Source organism: Solanum verrucosum, unplaced genomic scaffold (assembly GCF_900185275.1).
Source record: "Solanum verrucosum unplaced genomic scaffold, falcon-dt-bn FXZP01000306.1, whole genome shotgun sequence".
In the NCBI taxonomy this organism is placed as follows: domain Eukaryota; kingdom Viridiplantae; phylum Streptophyta; class Magnoliopsida; order Solanales; family Solanaceae; genus Solanum; species Solanum verrucosum.
In genome coordinates, this window is record NW_026020398.1 from 2798120 (window position 1) to 2819274 (window position 21155).

Genomic DNA, 21155 nt, shown 5'->3' on the forward strand with positions numbered 1-21155 from the left:
AGACTATCAAATTCACACTTCCTTAGGGTGCAATAAGATTTTTCTGGTTCGTGATAAGAACTAATGAATAACTTAAACGAAAATACTTCTTATTTTATCTATTTATTATTTATTTATTTGACTCATAAATTGAAATAGTCAAACTAGTTGTTAACTAGCTAATATAAACTAGCCGTTAACTGAGTATAATAGAATTTAAAACTCTTTAATTAGTACTATGAAATAATTAATTCAGCTAGCGGCTAAAGTATGTGGATATATTATATAGTATAGACTATATATAGAGTATTTTGGTGAACTCAAATTATATAAATTTCTAATTCCCTTTCTATTTTCTTCGTCCATTTAAATTTTAGAGGATACATCGGACTATATTATTACTTAGCATGAATAAATAATGTTTCATATTGTACCAAGCTATTTTTGAGATTATTTGATAGGATATATAAGAATAGTATAAATATAGTATATTGATAGCATTATTTATGTTGACATTAATTAAGTGCGTTCAGACTAATTCTTATGCACTATTTAATTTGATGTATTAAAAATAATATGCATTTCTTATTTCAAAAAAAATTATACTCCTGTTTACAGAATATTATCTACAAATACAGTAAAAAGAATGAGGAAAAGATTTTGAAGATACATATATGCTGAAAAAGTATACCAAACAACATATTAATACTATACAAAATTAATACATGCATTATTTTTTCTAATATATCCTACGAAACGACTTCTAATATTTAAAGTCCAATCATCAATTAGATTAATTTTTTTTTAAAGAAAAAAGTAGGGGTGGGGTGCAAAGTCACTTCACGTTAACACCCAGTAGGGGTGTACATGACCGGGTTGGTTCGGGTTTTTCAAATATCAAATCAAACTATTTGTGTAAAAAATTTAAACTTATAAACCAAACCAAACTAATAAAATTTGGATTTTTTCGGGTTTTTCAACCTCGAGTTGGTTCGGGTTTTTCAAATACCAAACCAAACCATTGTGTCAAATTTTTAAATTTATAAATCAAACCAAACTAATAAACCTCGGATTTTTTGGTAAAGTTTGCATACAAACATATAATTAACTTGTGCTCCAAATATTTCTTTAGTCCATCCAAAATACAATTATCTAAGGTGTTTCTTAAGAAAATAACACAAAATATGAGAAGAGTACTAATGACACTAAAATATTCAATAAAAAATAATAATGAAATCATCATATAAAATAAATATTGCAAAGTCATAATGAAAATGATCATAATTTAAAAGTACTAAATCATGCTAAAATAAGTTTAATAAGTATTAGTTACATTACTAAATATTTAAGGAAAATTAAAATTAGATTATGTACTTTAATCGTCTAAACCAATGTAAAACTAAAGAACAAATATTCAATATTATTGTCATTCTTAGTGTTGAATTGATTTTTTTTTTTGCATTAGTATTAATTTGATTTTGATTTAAGTTTTATTATAATTATCAACATCTATGAACTATAATCTTTATTGGACCATTCTGAATTCTAAATTTTAAACTTGAAATAATATATTAAAAGATAAAATCTATGAAATAGTATAAGAAATATTTTAAAATTATATCAAAGTAAATATTTTTATGTATAGAATAAAATTTTAAAATTACTTATATCATGTTGGGTTGATTTGGTCTCGTGTTGGATTTTTTTAGTTAAAATCAAACCAACCCAAATATAGTCGGGTTTTTTTTTCCAACACCAAATCAAGTCAAACCAAACCACTAGTCGAGAATTTTTTTCGATTTACGATTTAGTTCGATTTTTGGTTCGATTTTGTACACCCCTAACACCCAGGCTTTTGCATGAAACCAGCCTTTCAGTCTCCCTTCATTATTTATATTTTTAATAAATAAAATATGATTCTTAACAATGGTATTATGAAAATATTTTTGAGAAGAAAAAAGAAAAAGAAAGAAGAGACATTCAAATTGGAAAAAACTCTGTAATAAACTTTTATAAAATAAATAAGAAATCGTGTTATTTGAACAAGAATTCCATAATAAAATGTACATAAAACTATTTATGCCTGTTTAACTTTTGGGATTTAAACTAAAACAACTTGTTAATTAAAGTATAACATCATCGTGAAACGTTGCAGGTTTCATTCAAAGAAAATGTTCAAAATGGTCCTTAATGTATGAGAGTTACTTATTTTGGTCCTAAATATAATTCATTTGATCCACATAATTTTTAATATATAATAGAAAGTATTTATTTTAATCTTTTACCTCTAAATCTAACAAATTTGTTAAAAACGAATGCAGACCCATGTAATTAACAAATTTCACCATTATTCTCTTCTTTGTCAATTCCAAATAAAGAAGTACTCATTGAAACCCGTAAAGAAAGAATTCCATATATGGTTTTTAATTATTTAGCATCGAGACGGATAGATTGGGTTATTATACTTGGGGCAAATGAGTGTCACTTATTAACTAACGTCTCACATATGTCATCTCATAATTTTTTATTTTAAAATATGGATATTATTAACCAAAAAATTAACATTAAGAAAAATGATGATCCATTATATGTTAGAAAGAAAATATTTTTTACTCGAAAATTGGAGTTTAATAGGTGAAAAGAAAACAAATTTAAGCTATTTTCGATATATTATGTTAGAGGTGTTTTAAACTTTTTTTTTTCTGTAGTAAATATTAATTGAACATGAAATCTACGGTGAGCTCGTGAGTTCGATTCAATATTTTAAGATGACATTAAATACGTACTTTAATAAATTTGACTCATCTTGGTACGTTTGTTCAATCCTTAAACCTTACCATTTAAGACATGTTATACATTAGTACAAATTATATGAAGACAACACCAAACAAAATTAAATAAAAAATAGTTTTAGTACATGGCTCACTAAATTCACTGATTCAAATCAAAAGTACAAACTTTAAATTCTTAACTACTTATTTTAATTGTCCTGCCCGATACAATTTTTCTTTAGTTCCAGTTCCTCAATTACACCAGTCTATTATACAATGCTAACGTTTGGTCATAAATTTTTAAATATTTTTGATAAATATTATTTGATGAAAATTTGGATGAAATTTCACTATGTATTTGATCATAGTATTTGACTATTTGGAAAACATATTTCACTTCTTTTAAGAAATATGATTTATACCCTAATTCATGTGAATTCCTCTTCGTCGTTTTGCATTTCACCAGGCTCGTGAAATGAGTTGACTTCCAAAATTTAAATTGGGGATATCAAAAGAAAGGAAGTCTCACTAATTCTTTTATTGTGGATATGAATATGTAATATAATTCACCTCCCATGAAATGAATATGTTCTAAAAACTATCATTACGTCCACAACATATTTATTGGATCTTCGTTGCAACACATAACAAGTATTGTCCATGACACTGGAGCAATGTGGTAGTTCAAAGTAAGTGCAGCAATCATCATTCCATATATCGTGAAGTAGACGAACACATGACTTAGTTACCCTGAACCGATTGTTCATCGTTATCATCAACAACCATCTCATCATTTTCATATTTACTAAATATTTCATCACTGCTTTGGTGTTCACGTAAAAAATTATGTAATACAATGCAAACAACTACTATAGATGATATTTTTGTAAAAGATTGTAATAGTTTGGTGTAGAATTTAAATTTTTATAAGCTTCCAAATAATGAGATATGACTCAAATACTAATATTTTCTAGTATTTGAGAATTTGAGTTATTTATCAAAAATATTTGCTAAATAATGACAAATTATATGGATAAACACTATTTGCCAAAAAAAAATTCCAAATTAAAAGAGTTTCCCCCCTTAATTTGATTCTTTACTGCGTTATCTTTTTCCTCCACTATATCAAAGTAAACCGTACTGTTTTTTTTGCTGAACTATAATATTTTAACTCGATCTATCTTAAATTCTACCTTCACATTTATTTTTAATTTGGTATAAAAATACTCCCTACCATTACTATTTTAGAGGGTTAATTTTTGAATTGGAAATATTTACATATTTAGCTAAAATAATTAAATTCGTTAGCCAAATATACAAGAAATATATACTATTTTGTATTAAAAAATGCATCTTTTATGTATATTATAATATTTATTATATAAATTCATAATTTCTCAAAATACAAAAGATCAATAAACTTATACATATTTCCTCACTGGTTCCAACAATGAAAACTTGAAAAAACAGATCAATTCATAATTATCAAAATTTCCTCAGGATCCTTTTTATTTCATCTACTTAATTAGATAATAAGTAACCTATACGTGCAAATTGACCAAAGATAACATAAAAAATGAAAAAAAAATTAATCATATTTTCCATCTCCCAAGATCATCAATTTTAATATTAATTTATCTTATGAGCCGTTGTTAAACTTCATCAGTATTTTCTTAATCACAATTAAACAGAGCCATTGATTGTGCATGCAAAGGTACTCTGTCTTTAAGAAAAATAATATTAGTAAAATTTGTCATTACACCTATGAATGATGTAATAATGAAAAGGATTCACCCTGTCTTCATAGCTGTCATTGATTAGATAAGAGTCATTACCGATTAGAATTGTGATGAAGTTGTAAGTATATTTTTATTTCAATAAGACGTTTCAGGTTGAGTCTATTAAATACGAAAGTTATCTTTTTGTTTTTCATTTGATTTTATTGTACGAATTTTAATTTGATCAGACTTCAATATAAATATCAAATGTCAGACATATCAATAAAGAAATGGATAAGGGTCATTACAAAGTTCCAAATCTTTAATGCAGGACATGATAAGTACCACACTGTAAACCTTGCGAAAGTACTAAACTACCCTTTGCCAGGTGAAGAAAATTACCAAGGGACCAGCCAAAAACAAACTTCTACAAAGGGTAATCTTGTCAAATAGAAAGATCATTAACTTTGATTTAATTGGGAATTGCATAGTTTCACATGGCTAGACTCATGTGACCACATGCCTAGAAGTCCTCCCATGTTATTATTATGAACTCTCTTTAGGTTATATGAAGGGTCAAACTAATAAAGCACCCTCTCCCTTTGACTAATTGATACTCCTGATTTTTCAGTTTATTTTAGTATAATGTTTTAATGCTACAAAATATAGGTGAATCTATAATAAAGAGTTGATGAAAAATATGACTATATTACCCTTTAATATGGACTAATGTACAAACTTAACCTAATACCAGGGTAGTCAAATGATGAAATGGTATATATTTTTTAAAATTTATGAAGATTCGCCAGCAAATGAATCAAAGATACATATCTCAATTAATTGAAGGTTATATTTGTTTAGTCAAATATAACAAGGACGAAAATTGCAATTTATCGATATTTGAGGGACTAAAATTGCAAATTCAACTATAAGGTCTTTGTCAAATTTACATGTATACTTATATGTATGGTCAAAAGTTAAAATTAAGTGCAGCTGCACCTATGCCAAAAGTAGATGAGGGCCACATAGTTTCTCATTATGTCACTAATAATGAAATAGCTTTGTCATTATAACTAAACTAGTCTTAGGTTATTGAATCATGGGCATTTTGATATCTGAGAAAATGACATCTTAATTCACCAACTATTTTGCTCAAATTAATCCCTAGATTGACTTCTCTATAAACATAATTTAACTTGGTTCATTATGTTGATGAATAGTGACATTTATGACTTGACTCAACCACCTTCCTTGAATATTCCAAGGTTCTATGTATCTTTTTGTGCAGATTTTTTCTTTGCCGTTACAGTTTATGCTGACTACTAGTGTAGCATAGAATTCATCCCAAAGTAATAACAACAACAATAGCATATCAATATAATTCCGAGATTCGGAGAGGGTGGTATGTACACAATCTTATCCTTATCTTGTGAAAGTAGAGAAGTTTATATGATAAACCCTTAGCTCAAGTAAAACATAATTAAATCAAGTATGAAAGGGTAGATACAACAATGAAGCGGTCATGTTGAACATAATGGAGAAATGAACCGTAGTAACAACACATAATATGATAATTGAAGCAAAAGAAACAACAAGTAATAATAAAATCAAAGAACAAGATCGTATGTGAGTTATAATAATAATACTGATAAAGAAAACTAGACAACGCTCGACTACCTACTAATCTTCTACCCTAATCCTCAACCTCCATATCTTCCTATCTAGCGTCATGTCTTCAGTAAGTTGTCACCTTTCTAAATACTTCTTTGACCTACATCTACCTCTCCTCGTACCACCAATAATCAACTACTTGCACCGCCTCAGTAGGTCGCATCTACTCAAAAACAACAAACAAGAGAAGTAGAAACTTCTCTTCTCCTAGGGAGTTCAAAAAACAGAAGTAAGAACTATCAAAGTACTTTCTTGTCCTATGCTACTTGATTATTTGAATCCATCAAAAGACACCAAAGATGCCATAGTAGAAAAAAGAAGAAGCTTGTCTTTAGCTCCAAAGGGTGTCCATGTGCTGTTCCCATATTCCAATACATAAACTTACTTCATTTGTTTCTGCTTCTCCAGACCACTTGGTTTAAATATTCTCACTGTCCATAAACATTTACTAAAGAGTTTTACCAAATACAACAACACACACCAATCACATCCATCACTCATAAATGAGCAAACTGTCAGTTTTGGTGTGTTTTTTAGAAATGGTCCCTTTTAGTATTTAGGGTTCACAAAGTATCCGTTTTGGTGCCGGACTCCAAATGCCATTACTTCTAAAACTTCCTCCCCTTATAAAACACACAACAAACTCAACTTCTTACCTACATTATTTCCCTCTTTTTCTCCCCTTTAGTAACATGGTTTCCATAGAAGGTCCCCTTATATCCGAAGAGCCAACGTCTAGTCCCCGAATTTCCTTCTCTTCAGAATTTCTTGATGAGAGAAACTTCATATCCATTACACCAAATGCACAAGCAGAGAAAGAGCGAAAAGAGCAACAGGACAGATCAACGCGTAGTGCAGCTGAATTCGAGTTCCTCTCGAGTAAGTTAACCAATGAAAACATGATCACAGCAGATGAGCTGTTCTTCGAGGGTAAGTTACGTCCTTATTGGCAAATGCATTATGCTGAAAAGCTCAATAAAATTAGTTTAAAAGCTGACAAGGAAATTTTGGACAATGCCATGGTCATAAAGAGTAAGGAAGAAACTGCTAGTAGGCCAATAAATTGGTTTATTGATGAAGATCCTTCTCCTAGACCACCAAAATGTACTGTTTTATGGAAAGAGTTGTTGAGATTGAAGCACAGAAGAACTTCTTCATTATCGCCTTCTTCTTCGACTTCTTCCTCTTCTTCATCTTCATCTTCAAGTTCACTTGCTGATAATGAAAAAAGTAAAGGGCAATCAATCAAAGAGAAACATGTGAAGAGGATTAAGAAAGGAGTAGAGAGGTGTAAATCAGAAACTTTAAGAGTTAGACCTGTGATTCATGTGCCAATTTGTTCACAGGGGAAAAACTCTGCTCTGCCACCTCTGTTTTCTCTTAAGAAAAAAGTAAGAGCAATGGAGAGGTGAAAAATGAAATTTGTCATTGTGTAGAGATGTTCTTACTATTTGATTTGGTTTTCTTTCTTCTTTTCATGAGTTTAGATTACATGTTTTCGTCGTAGGATCTGATGAATTTACCTTACAATGTTGATGTGTTCATTTCCTGTAATGTATCATGTATGTGAAGCTATTGTTATCTAGTTTCAAGAGTTATTGTAATCTAACATTTTCTAGCTTTTGTTTTCATGCAAAGAAATAGTGAACCAACAAGGCATATGCCTCTTTGAATTTCTTTTGGAATTGTGGACTTTTTTTGCAATTTCTTGTGCATGTTCTTCATTGATGGTTTCATTGTAGAGGGAACAAAACAAAGTAGTTCACTGACACTTGAGTTGAGTTAGGCCCATAATGTCACATCTTTACATATTATCAGAGCCAAATGCATATTTGTTTAGGCTTTCGATCCACGTTCCAGTTGGGCCATGGGTGAAGGAGGTGTTAGTGTGGATTATAGTCCCACATTAGTCGGAGAATGAACTATTGATTTACTTATATGGACTTTTGGACAATCTTCTCCCCAAGAGCTAGTTTTTGGATTGAGTTAGGTGCAGGTGTCATATCTTTACGACAATCAACACAAAACCTCTTGCATCACTTCAATAATAAACAAGTTGCAAACATGTTTATACAATTGAGTTTTCAGTATATATGAATCAAAAACACAACTTTTTGAGTTACCTTGAATGACTGTACATACAGCTATGGACACACAAAAAAATTACAGCAAAATTCCATTTTACTAAACTACTTGGGTAGACAATGTGCTGGCAAAACCATTTTGAATAGTTAGTCTTGGTGAGTGTATTCCGGAGTTCCAAAATAGTAAGCTTTGAAGATTTTTCTTTTCACCAAAAATTCAAAAATATTGAGAAAAAGGAACTGGAGGTTCTGAAATCTAACGTCGAAAACTGCATATTTTATACTTCTCAATGTCCAAAGTAGCAAGGACAATCTCCTCATATAGGGGGCTGTGACAACAATGGATTCCCAGGAGTGGTTCTACAATTAAAGCAACAGAGCAATTTGATTAATATTCGAACAAAAAGCAAAAGGTAAAAACAACAAAAAGCTTATCGCTAATGAATGATTCATTACCTGAGATTCAACGTTGGTTTTCCGAGAAGATTGCTTGGTATCTGGCCAGATAAATTATTGTTCTGCAAGAAGCTGCAACAAAAATAATAATGTGTCATTTAACTTTACCTCAGCATATGAGCATATACAACATCAAGAAAGTTCCTCGATCGCACTTGATATCATTAATATATATCTATTATGGTCTCTTAGAAAGGAAAACATAACGAGTGCTTGTGAAATGAAATTCTATGAGCAAAGTTATGTCTAAAGCAGTCAAGGTAATGACTTTAGAACATTAGCTTTTCATACAATAGCTTCTATGAGCTCTGATCAAGTGAGTGATTTGTAGTGGAAGCTCTATTAAATGAGTATCATCGCGTGGGCTCTAATGGTGATTTCGCTCAATAGAGATCCTGTTGCTGAAGCGAACAAGAATAATTTGAGCTATGTACAGCTGTGGTAAGCTAGCTCATTGCTTTCTTTGTTTAACAACTATCATTCAACCTAACAGCCTCACCACTTGCATCCCGAAACTAGAACTACTATCGGTTAAACTCTGTGATCCTATTTCTCATGTACTCATAAATTTTGCAGTAGTCTAAATATTAGAACTAGGTGGCAGATGAATACAATGGTCAATAAGTACATCTCTCATTTACCATGAGTTTGGATAGTAGTCCTTTCTCGGCGCCTAGACATATTTCCAAGCAGTACCTTTTTGCTTGTTGATGTTCAAGGTAATGACTCGTAAGTGATAAAAACCTCAAATTGACAGTTGGATTCTCACACTAAAGAGATCAATGGCTGCTCTACCATCCATCAATTTAAGTATCTGACACAAACTTTCCTAAAACCTGCTTCAACCTTTTTGAAAATGATCTCTATACCAAGAGAAAACTACTTAAGAAACACTATTTGAGGTACTTAGTTAATTCCGTGCTGCATAGCCACATCCACCTGTCTGTTGATCCAGCTATCCTAATTCCCTTGCTTAGCATGAGCCTAATGACGCTGTGTACCACCACCACCCACTTTCCGACAGAGAAAAGATCTAGCAAATCCGTTGAGGTGGTTATAGAAACTGTGCTTATACTAGCTAGCGTCGTAGGGCTACTATACTTGAGAAAAAGTGTACTTATAATACATCATAGGGAAACTATGATTGTGTAAAACAGAAGTGTTGCAGATTACTAATTGAAATCTATGCAAACTTAGGGAGCCAAAATCCATTATGTATCATACTCATTTTGTTTTATTATGGAAAGACGAACTTACATTTCATTAAGGCTCATAATGTTTCCAAGAGAAGGCGGAATTTCTCCACTAAGCTGATTGTCTTCCAAGTGTCTGAAATAAAAGACGAGAGTATTAGGAATAGACACACTTAATTACACAAGTTTTTTTTTTCCCCGACTTTTTCACAAAAGCTTGGGCTATAATTAGAAAGATCATTATTGCAACAGCAATTTTGAAGAAGAACAAAAGAAACCAAAGGTTTTACTTACAGAGTCTCCAGGATACTCAATGAGCTCAAATCTGGGATAGATCCCGTCAAATTATTATCCGCAAGCCATCTGTGATAAGTAAGAGACTTTTAAAAAATCTATTTGCATCCATCAATATATGAGCACTAAGAAACTAATATTCACTTACATGCCATTCAATGCTGTCAATCTGGCAATGCTAGGTGAAATTGATCCAGAAAGACCCATGCTTGTTAGGTTTCTTCAGACAAAAGAGAAAGGAACACAAGTTAATAGGTAGAATCACTTGGGCAACCGTAATATGGGTTGAGGTAAGGTAAAGTATTCATTTTTCCCATTTTTCTTATTCATGAGGCGGGCGGTTTGGGGGAGTTTGAGGTTAATGGAGTAAGAGACATCTGAACTCACAAAGAAGTAACACGAATTCGTGATCCTCCAGCACATGTAACTCCAGTCCATTGGTATTGAGGGGGTAAACATGGATCACCATTCCAATCTGGAGGAGGATTCTTGAAACTCTCCTTCAATTTTTCCAGAGCTATCACTGCAGTAAGAAATATATCACATTGATGTAGCAGAGGTAATTAATCTACAGAAAATGAGGTAAAAAGCAATCCTAGAAAGATAGCTCATACTCATCCAAGTGCTAGATCTATATTCGAAGCAAGAAAAGCAGATTACCGTCTCGAGTATGAGTTTTTCCTCCAAGGGGCAACACTTCAAAAACCTCTCCTGCATTAATCAACGGACCAATACTTGATCCAATCACCGGAGTTAAAGTTATCTTTGTAATACCAGACAGAGGCCACTGACTTGCAAACACAACCATGCCAGCCGGAGCAACATTAAGGTTGGGATAAAACAATATATCATTTATGCTTATATTGAAAGTTCTTCCTGAGAATGAATTTTGATCATCAGCAAAGTAAAGAGCTATGTAATACGTTGCGTTTGGGAGAGGTGCTGGAGGCCATAATAACTCCATAGCTTCAGGCTTAGGTACTGTTAACCGTGTCCGAAATACTTTTGCCGGGGGGTGATTCCAGATACCAGAAACAGAAACATGACTGAAACTTTCTGCAGGAGAATGTTGTCCATAGGGCTCCCAGTAACGATCAAATTCATCGTCAGGATATCTGACAGGTTAAAATGCTTGAAGTTATGATAAACATAACCAAAAGAAACACGTTTGTTTAAACATGGATGATATAATCAGATACTAATTCCTCTAACAACCACTATAAAACTAGTAACCAAATAGACTCGAGTATATTTGCATTCAGACAGCTTAGCAACTATGTATATTAAGGGTGGTAATTTTCTTGCTTTAGATATGCTTGAGAACAATTTTCAGGAACACACTCAAAGATATGCTCACAAAGGCTGTTATCTGGTTAGTACAAAGAGCATAACTCATGCCTAGCCATTTTTCTATCTTCCTTGTAATAAATTTAGGAGAAACACAAATAAGATAGATTCTGCTGCAGTTCATAACCTATTCCAAAAGAGCACTAGAAAGAACTTAGCCTCAAAGGTTTCAATTCACATTGTGATCAAAAGAGTTATTCAGACTAGTTAAACCAAATTACAGCAGATTCTATATTGAAAGTTGAAAGAACTTCTAAAATCTTAAAGTTCAGCCGCAAGTCGATGATCAATAGCCAATAGGGATTGAAATACATAAATTGCTAATCATTTCAACACCTGAATTGGGATTCAGTTCTACATAAACTGTAAATGTATTTGAATTGCATCGCGAAATTCAGGAATCATAATCAGAACTTAAAAATACCAACTTAATCAAATCAAAAGCAATCTTTTTTAGTCAAAGCTAACAACTTTAGGTCCAGATAGGTGAACAAACTTACTTGATAATTGATCTATTGTTCCCAAAACTGCTCCTTGTAATCAAAGTCAATCCATAAACATTAAAATCTGTAGAATTATACAACGAATCCGACACCAAAACAAGCTCCAAAGCAGATATAAAAGGGTCAGAATCCGTTAAACTATTAGCAGCCAAACACACACTCATAGTCTTCCCTACCGCCTTAAAAAAACCTTCATAATATGAAGACATTCCTTTCCAATAATCCTCAGTTGTATTCACTGGACTCCAAAAAGTCCCATCAACAATCTGATCAAATACAGGAGGATTCAAATTCCCATTAACCCCACCATAGAAATACGTCGTCCTGACCAAGTACTTCCCTCCACGATAAACAGGAACCTCATAACAGAATTTCTTGAAAACATTGTTCTTCAATGGAAATGTACGGACAGTAGAGAGTGTATAATCAAGAACATCAACAGTAAGATTCTTGGGTTTTCCTGCTGATACATAACCAGAATCCGACACCCAATTCTGCTCATTAACTACAGAATCAACTACAGCACCACAATCAATCAAAACACCTGAAAAAAAACAAGAAAAGTTGAAATCTTGAAAAAAAGATCAAATTTTTGAAAAGGGGTTGATTAAATGGGGAAAAGGGGTTTACCTCTTGAGGATTGAGAAACAGAAGGGAAGATAAAAAGGGAGAGAAGGAAGGAGAAATAGAAGAAAGACATGGTTAATGATGATGATTGAAGAAACAGAGAGTCATGTGATGATTTTGAGAAGGAAAAAAAAGGTTGATTTTAGGTGGAGTGGAGTTGAATGAGTCGTTTGGGTGAGTTAAGGAAGAAAAGAATAGAAAATTTGGAGAATGAGAGGTGAAGTTGGTGAAGAGGAAAGAATCAAAGTTGGATTAATGCCATTGTTTTTTGGGAGGAGAGACGCGGGAATGAACCAGGTCAGCCTGCTTCACTTTGCTGCCATTTGCGGAGTTGCTAATTCTTTTTCTTAAAAAAATGATTATTAAAATTTTGTTTCTAAATTGAAAGAGAGAGAAAAAGAGTTATGAATATCATAATGTATTAATGGTAGGACTATATCACTCTTAATTGGAAATTTGGGATTTAAGCGTTAGATATAGAGAACACCATGTGTGGAGTGCCACCTTCACCAGTAGTGCATAACTCGAATTTAGTCGAAACTTCAATAAAAACACCTACCTTGGACGAGCAAACACATAAAAAAAAAATGTAAAGTACAAAACATTTTTGAATTAAAAAAAAATAAGTTAAATATTTAGCTAACGTTTGGCCTAAATTTTGAAATTAAAACTTGAAAATTTGAGCTTTTAAATTTGTTATTTTTAAAATTAGAGTTGTATTTGTATATGTATTTTATTTGAAAGTTTTAAAGTTTTGTGAATGGTGTCTAAAAAAAGGATAAGACACAAGTAGCCTTCTAGATTATGATCGAAATTCCAGAAATACACCTTAACTAAATTAAGGTTGTAATACCCTCTGAATATATTATTTTTGTAATTTTGTGCATCTCTTAGGTGGCATCCAAGCATCTCCACATAAGTCAAAATGTGTATGAAATTACAAAAAAAAAATGAGTTCAGGGGTAATAGGACCTTAGTTTAGTTAAGGTGTATCCCTGAGATTTCACTCGTAGTCTAGGGGTACTTGTGCCTTATCCCGTCCAAAAAATCTAAAAATTGACTCAAATGTCATGGTTAAATAAATATTTGAAGATAAAATTTTCAAACTCTACTCTCAACATTTTTTTATCAGACATTGGCTTAGATACTTTAATGAACTCCTCGTATTTTAATTTGTTTGTCCTACTTTACTTTTAGTCAATTTAAAAAAGAATGCATCTTTCTTTTCGTTTGTAACTTTTAATTTTAACTTTCCACAAGACATGTTTAAAATAAGATTAAAGGACATTAGTTACATTTTACTTATTTTTAGTTTAAGATCACAAATTTAAAAAGTTTTCTTTTTTCTTTTAAACTTCATATCAAGTTAAAATCGGACAATTAAATTGAAACCGAAAAAATAGTAAATAAGACTATTGTTTGACTTTTTCTGGCAGGTGATATGGTTCGTGTGTAACGAGATGGGAACTTGGAAGATATAATACTACGTACCTACTATATAGATAAGCACTTCAATTCTAAAATACTCAAAAGTCTAAAGAAAATAAACATCAAGAAGTTCATAGTGTTTAAACAAGTTGATGTAATTAGTGATTGAATCTTTTTAACATATTATAAATAAACGAAAAATAACGTATATTAATCTTTTTACCAAATTATGAATAAGCAAAAACATAACTCATAATATCTCAAAAAGATTTGAAGCAACCTTAAACACTACATTGTAAAATTTCACTCTTCCTATTTATGGATTTGAGTTAATTGGAAGCACGACGAGCAAATAAAATATAATTTTGTCTGTCCTTTTTAAATTATTATATTTTCTCGTGTAACAAGTCAAGGTTTTTGGAATATAAAAAATTAGCATAATATATGAACGTACTTTTAATTTGGTTTATTTATATTTTTCAATTTTAGTTGTGCACAGACACACACTTAAATTTATGTAAATTATATAAGTGGAAACACACATTCTACATGACATTATACAAATCAATTTAACGTGAATTATCACATAAGACAGCATATAAAATACATAAAATCTACTTATTCAACTTTATCAAGTTCAAATATCAACTCATAAATATCAACTTAAAGATAAGTCCTTTATTTATTTATGCCCAAATAATTGTCAAAGGAACATAGACCAAATCGCCCATCAGAGCTTATGCCACGTGTGATCTTTTGCAATGAGGTAGTTTGGTGTCTTGTTCTTTGATCGTTTCTTTATTATTTTAAATTAATTATTTTTTGGGCATTTATATTTAATTGATTTAATTTATTTTTTCTGGGTATAACGGGTCGTCCTCGGCCCAATTCTTAATGCTAGCGGATCAAGTGAGGTTGGACTGTTGAACCTCACTTCTAAATGGGCTGAAAGATCTTTAGCTAAAGAGAAAATTACGCGGATAAACAAATATATATTAATTAATTAGGGAAAAATTATATATAATAACAAATTATAATTCAAATTAAATGCTATAATTACAGTTTGATTTAATTATAATCCGTAGCAAACTGTTGTCATTCGCTTCTCTCCCTGAAATTCTTGTTTGCCACTCTCCCTTTCTCGCTCGCCTCTCTCACTTTATACAAACACAAATGTATAAATTGTGTTTCTGTGTTGTATAAAGTGAGAGAAAATTGTATATACACATGCAAATACATATATCTTTGTCCTATACACTTATAATTATACAATACAAATCTTTCCTTGCCCAATTCTCTTTTGCCCTTCTCTCTTCCTCGCTTTATACAGACACAGATTATACAAAATACAATGTATAATTTGTGTTTGTATAAAGCGCGAGAGAGATATTTGATATACAAACGTTTTATTTCGATTCAATTGTATACAAATTCAAATTTTATGCAGATATACAAACACATAAATTGAATTGAGAGGCTGCTAGCGATTTATACAAACGAGAGGCTGCCATTGATTTATACAAATAAGAGGCTGCCAACGATTTTATACAAATCTGATGCCCCCAACGATTTATACAATTTGATGCTCCATAGCAAAGCACAATTATTCAAACTATAGCTATAACATACAAATATGATTTTTATGTTTGCTAAATGTGAAAGTTGCTCATTAATTAGCTAACATAGTTATAATTTGAATTAATTAGGGCTCACATCTTAATTTTAATTATACTTACGTCGCTTATACATATACAAATACAATTTTATATATATATATATATATATACACACAAATTCACAGCCAAATTTTTGTAACAAAATCTTGGTTAATCATCAAAAATTTAAATCAACAAACAAAAGTTAACTTGTTACCATAATCCACCAAGATTTTTGGCTAAAACTTGATATATCACCAAAATTTTGGTTACAAATTTTGGCAATTTCAAAATCATGGTAAAATTTGTCTTATTATAAATCCGGTCAAATCACAGGAATTGATCGTAAACTGATGGATCGCTATAATATATTGTGTAAGAATTTATTCATGTGTCTACATTAAAATTAATTTAAATTAAATAACTCTAAATTCGATATAAAATCTTCTAATATCAATCTCATCAATTTCAATTTTTAGATTAAAAATAATAACTCTAAAGATCTTTACTTGGTGGCCTATTGTAGTGCATCATATTTTTAAATGGTTACCCCAATAGAAATGGAGGAGCATGTTTAATTCAATTGGCGAAAAAAAGACATCTACAATTTAGAAAGTATTTGATAAATTCATGCATTTATATACATCACTATTTTTTTGTTTAAAAAATAAAATAAAAAATCACTTTAACTATGAACTTAACTGATCAATTTTGGTGCCTTGGCAGAAAATATATTTAAATGATATTTTATCACCCATTACACATAGGCGTATTCAGGATTTTGAGATAATAGATGTAGTATTACGAAAAGATAGATTTAAGATTTAAATTTGATCAATTTGATATTTAGGTTCTTATCACTAAAAATCGATAAAATTATAAAATTAACTTAACCGGGTGATTGTATGTTATATCAACCGGTATTATTAATTTCAATACACACATTTTATTTAATTATATGTAAAAAAATTACAGTGATAAGAAACTTAATTAGGAATTTTCAATGTGACGAACTTGAAATCTATCTATATAATGTGCTATTAATAATCACTTAGAAAGGTTTACCCAATTTTAGAAAGAAAAATAAAACTAGATAGATATAAGATTCAAAATTTTAACCTCACTTAGAGATATACATCATATCATCATTACATTTTATGATACTTCGAATGTGAATTCATACATCTATATTTAATTTTTTTTAAAAAAACATAACACTACTATATATAATTTCAAAAGAAAAATATAGATTTACGTGAACTCGATGACCCCCTATTACATAGCCCTTGCCATCACCAACAACCTAGAATTTTCATTTTCTAGATATAAAAATGAACATTCCAAAATTCAATAAGATTTTCTAATACGAATTAAGAGTAAAAATAACAAAAACTTATAAGTGAAAAAAAAATGAAATGACGGAATAAACTAGAACGCTATCATCTCTTAATGCCAATAAATGAAAAAAATAAATGACAATAAAGAGACGTTAGACAAATGGCTGAATTTGTCATAATGAACATTGAAAACCTTTAAGGCAATTTAATTTTGCGGCAATTGTCTGCTGAAATGTAAATGCAAATAATAATAAAAAATATTTTTGTTGAAATATTAAAATAACTATTTTTAAAACATAATCTCAAGAATGTTTTTGAAATATCAGACAGTAGATATTTCAACCCTTCCATTTTTTACGTTTTTCCATTATTGAGAGGATAATGACAGAAATTTTATAAACCATCCATTTATTTTGGATTTTAATTCTACACCTTGACGATATATAATTTACTCAATTAAATTATTTAAAATGAAATAAAAAAAAGTTATGTGATCACGATCTACGTTATATATATCTACTAATCAATGTAGCTAGCCGAAAGTCACAAGTTGGTTGCCTAATTAATTACTCCCTCGGTCGAATATTAACTGGTCATCTTTTTATAAATATATGTTTTAAATTACTTGATTACTTAATAAATCAAGATAATTTATTTTTTCTATTTTACCCCTATAATTAATATTCATCATCAAGTTTAATGTTCTCATAATTTCTCTTTGGAGCTTACAAAATTAATGTTCACATAATTTATCTTTTCAAAGAGTTCATTAAATACTTAATTACTCTTTTATACTTTTGCCCTCACTCTACTTTTTATAATAGAATTGTTTAAGAACAAGTATACTAGTGAATAACAAAAACAACTTATAAAGTGAGAATATCAATTCGATGCGAAGATCAAACAAAGTACTAAAGCGACAAGTTATAATTAATCTACCAAAATTTGAAGATTCGAAAATTTCTTTTTGAATTTTTTTGGAAGAAGAAAGTGTTTTTACCATATATTGATATTGAAATAAATGATACCTTTTGTATGCCTTGTGTCATCATAAATTATCTTGATATCAATCAATATGGATAAAAGATAAATTAGTCAAATTAATCTTTTTATTTATAATTTCTTAAGTACGTGTAAAATAAAAAGTGATCCGTTAATATGGGTTAGAGAGAATAGCTTTTAAAAACAACTACTTCCTTCTATTCCATACTAGTTGATCTTTATACTAAAAATTAATTGTGATGTAGCAATTTATATGATGTATTTTGTTTAAATATATTCTAAATTTTTTTTTTTTTATATTCCAAAAAAGAAATAACTTAATTTTAAATATGTTATTTTACTTTATAAATGATTTCCAACCAAACACATGCCTCTTATTAAAACTGTTGTAAATTTTAAAAGTTTTTCTTTTTAAATTTCGTATTCACTAGCTTAAATTGTGACGAAAAAAATATTAAATAAAGTAAATATTGTTCTCACTTTTATTCCCCTCCCTCCAAATTCAATCTCTAAAATTCTAGAAGCTTGCCAAAGTCATGTTCCAACACTTAATTGGGTCACAACGTGCTGAGAAACAAGACAACCAAATCCCATTATATAAACCAAACACACTTCCAAATTTCTATACTCAAATCAACTTTCATACAATACCTCATCTTCTAATTCTCTCTATAATAATTTTTTTCCATGGCTACTTCCAATGACAACAACAATGAAGATTTCACTCAAATTGATTGTTGGTACAGAATCTATAAAGATGGTCGAGTCGAACGTCTCTATGACACAATTGGCATAGCATACGTGCCCCCATCACTTGAAGATCCAACCACTGGTGTCTCTTCAAAAGATGTTACAATTTCACCGCATGTTTCTGCTAGACTTTACCTTCCAAAAAACACAAACAATTCTACCCAAAAACTTCCCATTATAGTGTATTACCATGGTGGTGCACTAGTTCTTGGATCCGCTTTTTTTAACTCGTACCATAATTATCTCAATGTCTTGGTTTCTGAATCCAACGCAATCGCTATTTCAGTAGAGTATCGGTTAGCCCCTGAACATGACGTGACCACAATTTACGAAGATTCTTGGACTGCACTTCAATGGGTCGCGTCACACGCTAATGAAAAAAAATTCACTAGAGATAACGAAGACCCATGGATAAAAAACTACGGAGATTTTAGTAGATTGACTATAATTGGAGACAGTGCTGGTGGGAATATAGTTTAGCATATGGCGATGAGAGCAGGAAGAGAAGGTGGTATTAATGAAAAGGTAGCTATTGATGGTTCGATTCTTGTTTGTCCTTACTTTTTGGTTCCAATTGAGAATATTGAAGAAAGTGGAGCGTACAAAAATTGGATTATTATTAGTTCACCATCAGAAGCTGGGCTACATAGTCCATTGATTAATCCACTTGCTGAGAATGCTCCTAGTTTGTCTCAGTTGGGTTGTTCTAGGATGTTGTTGTGTTTTACGGATAAAGATGTGTATATTCCAAAAGAAATTGGGATTCGTTTCGTTGAAGGCGTAAAGAAAAGTGGTTGGAAAGGGGATTTGGAGTTTATTGTAGTTGAAGATGAAGTTCATTGCTTTCAACTAAATAATCCTAATACAGAGAAATCTCAAGATTTGATCAAGAGTTTTGCTTTTTTTATCCGACTTGAGTAATTTTAAATATTACATTAAATATTAGTGGATTATATGTAGCTCAGCTTCTTCTGATGGTGAGCTAATAATAATTCAATTCTTGTACGCTCCACTTTGTTCAATGTTTTCAATTGGAACCAAAAAGTAAGGACTGACAAAAATCTGCATATAATTATTGCAATTAGTGGCATACACCTATTTTTGGAGGGGTTACTCTTTTTATGGAGTTTCCCCCTTAACAAAAAAAAAAACAAACATCCTTGTTGTTTCAATAATTCTCTTATCTTTATTTTTGCTATGATGGAATGTCATTTTCGATTGTCTTATCGTTATAAAGTGAAGTAATAAATGCAATGCAAGTATAATATTATTTTATATTATGTTGATTTCATATAGTATCATGCAAGAATATATATATATATATATATATATATATATATATATATATATATATATATATATATATTATTTTAATACGGGATAAAATATGAAATAAAAATATATAAAAATTAATACTATAAACTAAAACTATCAAATAGAGTAACAAATTTATCCTTCATGTAGTAATTAATATTTTATTTTTCCAAATAGATAAAAAAAAACTTTAAAATGTACTAGATGAGATAAAAATTTGTGCTAGCACAGGCCCAAACACTATGTTAATTCATAAAATTGTATGATTTACCAATTTTTGTCATTGAAAGAAGTATTGAAACACTTCTAAATTTGGCACAAATTATTAATTTCGTGTTCATAAACTATAGACAACCTTAAGAAACACTGTTTTACTTGAAAGAAACACTCTTTTACACTAACTAAATTTAAATAGACCTCTGCCATTTGACAAGAATTTAGGAATGTGTTTCACTAATATTGTAAGATGAATAGTTTATTTAAGTTCAATTAATCAAATAAAAAGATATTTTTAAGACTGCCAATAATTCAAGATTGAAACTAATAATTTGCGAGTTTAAAATTGTCGTCAATACTTCACTCTAAAATTATTGATAGTTTCAAAATGATCTAAATAAAATTATCAAAATTTAGAATGTTCTTTAAATATTCTCCTAAATCTATAATACTCCATATGGCCACAACTGGAATAAGTTGGATCCAAATATAGAGTGTTTCAAATTGTTGCTCTCATCCTGTTTAATTATTCTATGATAATAATCATATAATCTACCACAACGCCATTCCAAAATTTAAAAGAAAAAAAATTCTAGAACTTTGTAGAGTTTCTTCATTTAATTATGCTTATGTGACATGAAGACTAAATAAATACCGCTGCATTTTTTTTTTGCAGATTGAGATTGGATTATAATTTATCAAATAACTGGTCGGGCATGCAACTTCAAGCAAGTGAAATGAAAATTATGATAGGGTGAATTAAAAAGAAGTACCAGAAGCATTTCAAAAAGGAGATTGTTGGGCAGCAAT

At 30.3% G+C, this 21155-nt stretch overlaps 2 protein-coding genes and 1 pseudogene across 2 annotated transcripts; 2 read left to right on the top strand and 1 right to left on the bottom strand.

Moving 5' to 3' along the window:
- Nucleotides 1-6814: 6814 nt before the first annotated feature.
- On the top strand, nt 6815-7551 carry LOC125839565 (uncharacterized). Its single transcript, XM_049518554.1, has one exon. It carries the CDS (start codon nt 6832-6834, stop codon nt 7549-7551), a length of 720 nt encoding a protein of 239 aa, XP_049374511.1. The 5' UTR covers nt 6815-6831.
- Nucleotides 7552-8268: 717 nt separating this feature from the next.
- On the bottom strand, nt 8269-12990 carry LOC125839622 (probable LRR receptor-like serine/threonine-protein kinase At1g67720). Its single transcript, XM_049518616.1, has 9 exons — nt 12647-12990; nt 12014-12560; nt 10827-11281; nt 10554-10689; nt 10315-10386; nt 10167-10235; nt 9937-10008; nt 8680-8751; nt 8269-8583 (listed from the first exon to the last, which is right to left on the bottom strand). The coding sequence occupies exons 1-9, from the start codon at nt 12714-12716 to the stop codon at nt 8541-8543; spliced, it is 1536 nt and encodes a 511-aa protein (XP_049374573.1). The 5' UTR covers nt 12717-12990; the 3' UTR covers nt 8269-8540.
- Nucleotides 12991-18752: 5762 nt separating this feature from the next.
- On the top strand, nt 18753-19738 carry LOC125839514 (2-hydroxyisoflavanone dehydratase-like; annotated as a pseudogene).
- Nucleotides 19739-21155: the final 1417 nt, after the last annotated feature.